This window comes from Crotalus tigris, unplaced genomic scaffold (genome assembly GCF_016545835.1).
Source record: "Crotalus tigris isolate CLP2741 ecotype Arizona unplaced genomic scaffold, ASM1654583v1 scf7180000018585.330925593:3314079, whole genome shotgun sequence".
NCBI classification, from domain to species: Eukaryota; Metazoa; Chordata; class Lepidosauria; order Squamata; family Viperidae; genus Crotalus; species Crotalus tigris.
The window spans coordinates 1,114,776-1,123,422 of NW_024097088.1; the positions used below are offsets into that span (position 1 = coordinate 1,114,776).

Sequence of the window (8,647 nt, forward strand, 5' to 3'; positions counted from 1 at the left end):
TAAATGATTGAGCGATATAAATAATAGATAGATATAAATAATATAGAGATAATAAATAAATAATAGTTACAGCTATATGGGTAAAGGAGATAATAGATCACATCTATCCTTTTTTTAAATAAAAGTAAGAACTTTTATTAAATTAAACTTTCAGTGCACCAGGCAGATAATGTTTCTTTATAAATATATGGCAACCTTTTGAGGATGCTATTTTGATCTTTGAATAGTCAGTATACTTTAAGAATCACAGCGCAGATACAGAGAGACAGACAGACACACACAGACACACAAAATTCCTATGACTTAAGATTTCTTCCTATCACTAGATCACATGAGAAACTGCAATAGATGTGTAGATCCCATCAGACAGAGTCCGGTTCTCTATCGGCATCATAATAAAAGGATTATTTTCTCTACTAATCTATTTATGAAAAGGAAACAGTGGATTCCTTTCAGGAGCCATCAATTGCTTTAATAAAGAACTGAAAAGCTTGGCCTACTTTATATGCTGAACATCACCCCAGTTGCATAAGGATTTACAATAGCCAAAAACAAAACTGGTTTTGTTATAAATAAGAGGAATTTGTTGGGAAGGAGGAAAAAGGAACAGAAAAAGAACTTTCCTTAGTTATGTTTGCACCTAAGGAGACAGGGGGAAAAATATTTTAATGCTCATAAAGATTTATCAGGTTTTCATTCATTAAAACTTCTTGTGCATTCTAAGGGAATCAAAATCTTCCTTAAGACCAGCAAATATGAAGATACACCAAAGCATATGTTCTCCTAGAATAAAACCAAGATGTTATGGAGAATAAAAATAATTGACATTTCTCAGAGAGAAAGGCTTTTAAAAACAATCCAGCTGAAATTAAATGTTTATGCAAAGAGATGTTGTGCAAATATTCTTTGCAATCATTTTGGTAATCATTTTTGAAGAGTGCGCTAATCCAGGAAGTGCAATTATGTTCGAGGGGGAGAAACTCTAATCAATAAGAGGAAAATATAAAGAAACATTGTGGAAAATCAACTTATTTATTTAAATAATGGCACGTAGCAAGAGTTGTCCTCCCATCTGTGTCTTTTGATTCATCTTCTTGCCTGGATTCATGCCTGGACTAGAATATTGATAGAGTAGCCGTCTCCAACTTGGCGTCCTCCAGATGCCTTGAGATGCAACTTCTATCCTCTTCAATTGACAGCCCCCATTGATGGAAGACATGACGGTAGCTCAACATATCTGAAGCATACCAGATTGATTTGGAGAAAGGAGAAGCCAGTGCATGTTTTTCTAATGTTTCATTTCCATCACTACCCCTTTCTCTTTGACACAATGGGTTTAGGTTGATCTAAAAAGCAAGTATCTGATTGGCTGGTCCTTCATCCAATGGGTGTCAGTATGTCACAATTAGTGATCCATACTCATGGAAGTTTAGAAGGAGGCCAAACAGTAGAATACCCACAACTGTACAGAGGTGGTTGGCAAAACTACATTTTATTCTCTGGGGCAATATTTGCAGTGCTAATGATAGCAATAGCACTCAAACTTATATAGAGTGCTTTACAGCCCTCTCTAAGCGGTTTACAGAGTCAGCATATTTTCAGGATCGAACTCCTGAAGTGAGCAGCAAGTTAGCCTGCAGTACTGCATTCTAACCACTGTACCACCAGGGCTAATGATGACAAGGCAGCTGGATTATTTACTTATTTATTTGCTTACTGATTGGGTTACTTGAATTAATTTCCATTCCTGCTTAAATGAATCTCAAATGTCCATGGGAGTACTCAGAACACCCTAAGCTTTTCACAACAAGTGAAACTTGGTTGACAGGATCCACGAATGTCCCCATTTTATCAGAGTTTCACACTGCTTTTGATTCCTGGTTGACTATCCAAACTAAGAGTTCATTCATAAATGGTCATAAATTCTTCTGGAACTAGCAGGGACTGACTAGAGCTTCGTGTAGGTTACAAGTCCTGCTTTTTTGGATACTAAAAGTTTGTAGTTCCTTCAGTTTTAGATGACATTCTAGGCCAGTGGTTCTCTTTTCCTCACCACAGACCCTCTTTAAATACCTTTTGTGGCTATGAACCATCAAGACTTAACTCAAGATTGAAATCATAACATTTCCTCAAGCCTTCACCGACCCCCTGTGATGACATCATGACCCTCTCCCATGGACCACAGGTTGAGAACCCCTGTTCTAAGCCGTAACATATGATGAACAATACAAGGATAAAAAGGTGCCCAAGAGAACACCTTTAGGAATAGTTCAATATGAAAACCAATGAAACTTCAAAAATGCGTCGTTGAGACTGGATCTGACTTAGTAGCTTCTTGGGCCAAATTTAGAATTCACAAAAGACCCTTATATTTTTACAGTATAGTTGTACACAAGCCCTTACAATGATTCCCCCCTTATAGAGAGGCTTATGGGAAAATTCACACTGCTTTGATGTGATCTCTATAAACAAACATTACATCTGGAAATGAAAAAAAAATGTTTTCTCCCTGTCATGTTATTCAATATATATACATACAATATATATACACAAACATACACACACATGGAGAGAGATATACATATGTGTGTCTGTGTATATTTGTGGCTATGTGTGTGTGTGTGTGTGTATACACACACACACACACACACACACACACACACACACACACACACACACATATATATTCCCCAAATACTGGAAATGGAAACTCTTGGCTTTAAATGTATAAAAATATCTAATTTTAATGCAGCAAAAAATATATATTACAAGTAATGTTCTCTTAATTAGGCAAATGATCTGAAAAACACTGAACATTATAACGGTGTTAGGAGCTGCAGCATAACAAATACGGGATGCCTCTGGATCAGGTGATGTAGATTTTGTGTTAATTTCTTTCCTTTTTTTAATTAAAGAACTATCACTCCCAAGTGAGGAAGCTGGATACCCCAATCTGCTGCTAAATTCTTAAGTCATTTTTGAAATGTTTGTAAAATCAGGCCAGAAATAAAACTGGGATAAAGAAAAATTTTTTTTTACAATCCAGTCCATTAAAAACTTTAGAAATAAACTCTCTTATGTGGGATTTTGCTTGCCAATTAAGCAATTACCCCTTGTCACAGAAAAGGGCTGAGATCCAGTTTACACGCCCCCCCCAATTAAAAAATAAAATACAATTACCTTCGGAGCATGACGTGATGGTTATTTAAAGTGCAAAGACACCTTAACGCACACATGCAGATGTGAAGCCCAGTGCTTGTACTTGACCATTGAAAAAGCTGTACTGTCAATATTTTTATTTACAAAATAAAATAAAATAAAATAAGGGAGGGAGGGAAAGAGAAAGACACTTTCTAATCTAGTGAAGGAATGACAGAACATCCGTTTCAGACGTTATTTTTCCATCTCAGTTCTGTGGATCTGGCCATGGGTGTCGCGAGAACTTTTTCATATCGTCTCTTCATCTTTTTTCCCACCCCTGAAACCCAATGAAAATGCTCCAAGAATAAACATTCATTCAGTTCTTAAAAGGCTGAACTGGGGGGGAGGGTGGGGAAGGAGGAAGATATGCAAAATCATAACAATAGTAATAATTATAATAACTTAAAGGGAGTTTAGTAGAAGACGCCCCATCCAAAACATGGCTTGGTCTGAAAAATGTCTTCATTGATGATGGGGAAAAAATATTATTCTGTGACCAATTTTGGCTTTAGTTCATTGCTCTTTTGAAAGACTTTCCCCACCCCATCCAATGCAACCCTCCCATCCCTCCCCCAGGCCACCCCCACTCCCTATTTCACAGCTGACTAATGGCAGTTTGTTTTTCCAACACTTCGAGGTAGTCCGGTTCGGCCTGCAACTTTCCCTGCAGCAAAGGGAGTTCAGACTTGGACAGTTCCGTAAAATACTTCCTTGGAGTCCCGTACAAAACCGTTTTATTGAGTCTGTCTTGGTTTTGTCGCCTGGACTCGCAGGAAGGGGCAAACTGCCTTTTGGGGAGGGTGCAAAAATTATACTGGACCATGCTTCCACTGGGCAGTTCCTTCACCCTCTCCACGAGATTTTGATACAAGAGTTCAGGCTCCCTGGAAAAGGACTGCTTCTCCAGCATGTCTGCTGCTGTGATGGTGAAGGCAAAGCTGGTGGAGTCGTCCTTCTTCGGCTCGAGGTTGCTGTAGCTAAATTCGTGGAGATTCCGGTAGTAAGCAACGGGGTCTCCTTCCTTCTGCATGTAGATAGGATTCTGGCACATCTCTCCAACGGGAGGAGGGATATAATTATAGACATGCCCTTCAGCTTTCTCGTGGGCCTCGCTGTTGTAGCACCCGTACTGCAGTTGGAAGGAACTGACGTCAAGGTTGTTGGCACTGCTGGGCACACTTGGCAGCCCCTTACGCCGTTTGAGAACAAAGACAAACAGCCCAGCCCCAAAGCAGACCGACAAGATAAACACAACCAGAAGGCCCAAAATTAAGACAGAGAGAGGGACTTCCGTCCGCATTTCCGGAAAGGCGCTGGGGAAGATACTGAAGGCTGATGGCATATCAGTGTTCAGATTGAGGGACAAGAGAGGAGAATCTAAGAGATTGGGGTTCTCGGGGCAGATGGCTTCTTTGCTCAAGGTCTTGAGATGTTCTCCAGCGTGCTTGGCAGGAGAATCACAGATCACTTCATTGATTACCACCGGGCCTCCTAACTGCTGATTGTTTTGCTCGGTGACTTGTTCTATCCAGTATCTCAACCCCATGATATCACAAGTACAATCCCAAGGATTTTCTTGAAGGTCGATTTGAATTAGGGCTGAAAGCTGGTTGAGGACACCTTGCACAGGCAGGTAGGAGAAATGGTTGTTTCTCAGGTTGAGTCTAGTTAAGGTGGTTCCTCCAAAGACATTGTCCGGCAGAGACCTCAAAAGATTGTTGTTCAGAAAGAGTAGGTGAAGATTGCCCAATGCATCAAAGGTATGTGGCAGGATCTCTTTAATCACGTTATACTCTAAATAGAGATACTGTAAGCTGTGGAGCCCTTCAAACATGGAAGGATACAAGACCTCAAGGTAATTACCATTGAGATAAAGTCTGCGTAAACTGGTGAGGTTAGAAAAGGCACCTTCTTGGATCACAGCAATCCTATTGTTTCCCAAATGCAACAGGTCCAGTGAGGGATAGTCCAAGAGATCATTTTTATAGATTGTTTGCAAGTAATTGCTGGTCAGATAGAATTTCTTTGGACTGGTGGGCTTGGGGTGGAGATCGGAGATGTTGCCAATTCTTTTCTCCTGGCAATTGACGTTCAACCCATTGTCAGAACTTTGTGAAGTGCAAGCACAAAGACTTGGGCAAGTCAGGGGCAGGGGGGATTTGGTTTGATAAACCATGATGGGCCCAAATATCTGCCGGTCTTTAGACACGGTGACCCGTGGGGTGGGTCGATTCCTTGTTTTGGGTGGGCGGCTGGCCTTGGGAGCCCTGGTGGCCCCAACAGCAGAATTAACGGTTGGGGGAAGTCTCTGGAGGTGTGTGTCTGAGTGGGAAGGATATTTCTCCCTTGGGCTGGCATCGCCCATACTTTTTCGAGGGCAGAGATCCTGCCTGGTGAGTTGAGTGACATCTTTGCCATGCAACCTGAAAGGGGTCTCACATACAATTTCCCCAACAAAGACTGTGATGGTATCTAGCCATGCTTTGAGAGGCAGAAGGTCACAGGTACAGTTCCATGGATTCTCCTCCAGCTGAATTTCCATAATTCCGCCGATGTGTTCCAAGACTCCAGCAAAAGGCATCATTTTAAGCCGGTTCCCTCTAAGGTCCAGGTGGGTCAGGAGGACAAAGCGAAACACGTTGCTAGGAAGGGATAACAACAGGTTGTCGTTGAGGATCAACACCTTCAGTTTGTTGAGTTTGCTGAAAGCCCCCGCCTCAATTGCAGTGATGTAGTTGTAGTCAGCCTGGAGATACTCCAGACTCTCTAAGCCTAGGAAGGTGTCCTCCCGTAAGATCTCCAGTTTGTTGTTGTTGAGGTGCAGCCTCTTAAGAATCCGAAGGCCCAGGAAGGCCCCAGTTCGGATCTCCTCCATGTCGTTGTAGCCCAAGTGGAGCGTCACAGCATTGGAATAGTTGACAAATTCGTTGGGGTAGAGTCGGGCGAACGCATTCCCATTGAGAAAGAGTTGATAGAGCTTGGATGGGGGAGGCAGGAGGAGGCCAACCGTTGTAAATCCCTTGTTTTCACAATTAATATTCAGCACGTTCTCCTTCTCCTCACAAGGGCAACGGCTCTTGCTGCAAATGTCTTTGGCAGGTTTGCGGCTCTCCGTGGTCGGCGAGATCCCAGCTACTGTGAACACACTCAGCAGCCAAACCCCCTTCTGCATCTTTATGGAGCCTTGAGCCCACCTTCTGCGCCAAGAGTCAAGCCTTGAGGGAGATGGGGGAGGCAGAAAATAAGGCACATCAATCAAACAACACCCAACAATCTGGAGGCAATGCAGCAACGCTGTGATACAGTCCTCAAGGCTCACCCTCACCTGGACTTTCAAGGATGCCTTTGGGGGCTGCTCAAGAGGAAGGGAGCTCTGCCCTTTCCACCCCACCCTCTCTGTTCCTGGGTCCCCCAAGACAGAGCTAGGATTGTTGGACAAGCTTGGGCTACTCTTCAGGATTCTTCACCGAGCTGTCCTGTTCTGCCTTGCTCCCCCCCTCAAAGAAGATATATTTGGGGGAAAGAGAGAGAGGAAGGAACCTACTGAGAGCCAGTAGGTTCTTCTCTCCCTTCCCGTCCCCTTCCCTTCTCCGGAGGGCCACATTTGGATGGGTATTTTCTGACTCAACCGCCCTTCACTTCCGCAGCTCTTTCTCCCTTCTTCCCCACCACTCAATCTTTTGTGTGAGGAAGGAAGGAGCCTGGCTCAACTCTCCCCCCCTGTGGCTTCACCCCTGCCACCCCTCCGCCCGCCCCCATTCCCAGTGTAATCAAAGGATAGTATTTCCTTCTTCAAGCCCAGGGTTTCTACTTGGCCTCATTATGCCCATCAAATAGTTCAGGGATGCCACCCTGTCTCTGTTGGGGAAGCCTTGTTCATCTTCCACTAGAAAAGCTGGACAAAAGGAAACTGAGAGAAGCTCCCCCCCCCCCCCGTTGGAGGGTTCTCTTGAGCCTCCTCTCCATGACTTTGGGGGGGGGGTGGCTCTCATTCCACTGCTCTTTAATTTGCCCTGTTGGGAGACAGGATGGTGCTCTCCAGACATGCAAACAAACGCGTGAAGGCTTTTTGCAAATCAAACCACCAAATCTGTAGATTCCACAGAATCTATTCTCTTATTTCTTCATTCATCACCGCACCCCCCCTTCCCCATTAAAACCAAGGCTTGGTGGTAAAAACTGTGGAGGAGAGAAGGAACGAGGGAGGGGTGGTGCTCTCCTTCTTTCCTTGGAAATCACGGGGGGGGGGAGGTGTTGGTGGCATGGAAAATGAAGGTACCAAAAGTCCCCACCACCCCGCGGTAGCGCCTCCTGCTAGAAATCCCTTGACCTTCCATAAGGATAGTTAAGGAGAGACGCGCTGGAGAAGGAAAATCTAAAGCAACTCAATCTTCCCTTCCCCCCCCCCCAATAGCCCACAAACCCGCCTCATCTCCGGGACTTCTGCACCCCAAATCTACTTTATACCCCGCCCGCCGACACTTTGCGGCACCCCCCCCCAAAGGTGGGAGTCGGGTTGAAAGAAACGAAGCCCCCCCAGAATTCCCAGCAAGTGAAACCTCCAGTTTAAGTCAACTCGGAGCGAGAGGACTAGGTGGAAAGCGAACGGGGACCCCCGCAGCCCCCCCCCGCACCCCGTCCTGCCTTCTACTTCCAAATGGTCAAGCTCAGAAACCGCCCCCTCCCTTCCAGAACCACCCGCGCCCGCAGAGCCCCCGGCGCGTACCGCCCGCCGTTGCGGTACTCACTCATCCGGAGAAGCGCAATCTCTCAGTCTTGGCCCGGGCGCGCAGCCCCGAGGTCAGCATCTTCCGCGGCGGGGAGGGAGGCGAAGCCGAAGCAGCAGCAGCAGCAGAAGCTCCAAAACCGGGGCAGGCAGGCACGGAGGCGGGCCGGCTTGCAAGCAAGCCAGGAAGGGCGGGCTGAGCTGGACTGGAGGCTGCGCCGCCTCCGCTTCCCCCTGCGCGGAGAGGCGGGCGAGACTTTTTGCAAAGCGCCCCGAGCGAGCGTGCAAACGAGCGTGCAAAGCAAGGCTAGCTGCAAAGTGTGGCGCAAGAGATGCGCGGGTGGGTGGAGGAGGAGGAGGAGGAGGAGGAGGAAGAGGCGCGCAGTCCTTCCGACAGGGGGGAGGAGGGCCAAGGCGCGGGGAGCGCAGCGGCCGCGCAGAGCTCCGCTCGCCTCGGCTCGCCCACTTCCTCCGCTCCGCCGGCGCCTCCGAACCTCTGAGTTACTTCGGCTGCCTGCGAGCAGGCTGGCCTCCTCGCGCGGAGCCAGCGCGGCTGACGTCACGCGTGGGGCCGGTCTTGCCCGGCCGTGGTGGAGGGGCGAGGGGACTTAGAGAGATGCGCGGGCGGGCTGGGTGGGTGGGCAAGGCGGAGATTCTGCTCGGCGCCGCTCTCCAGCTGCTGAAGTGTGTGTGTGTGGGGGGGCAGCCGTGATGCCCTAT

At 46.6% G+C, this 8,647-nt stretch overlaps 1 protein-coding gene across 1 annotated transcript; it reads right to left on the minus strand.

Moving 5' to 3' along the window:
* Positions 1-3,793: 3,793 nt before the first annotated feature.
* On the minus strand, positions 3,794-8,408 carry SLITRK2 (SLIT and NTRK like family member 2). The gene is made up of 2 exons (XM_039354711.1): positions 7,950-8,408; positions 3,794-6,416 (listed from the first exon to the last, which is right to left on the minus strand). The coding sequence occupies exon 2, from the start codon at positions 6,371-6,373 to the stop codon at positions 3,797-3,799; it is 2,577 nt and encodes an 858-aa protein (XP_039210645.1). The 5' UTR covers positions 6,374-6,416; positions 7,950-8,408; the 3' UTR covers positions 3,794-3,796.
* Between the last annotated feature and the right edge of the window lie 239 nt (positions 8,409-8,647).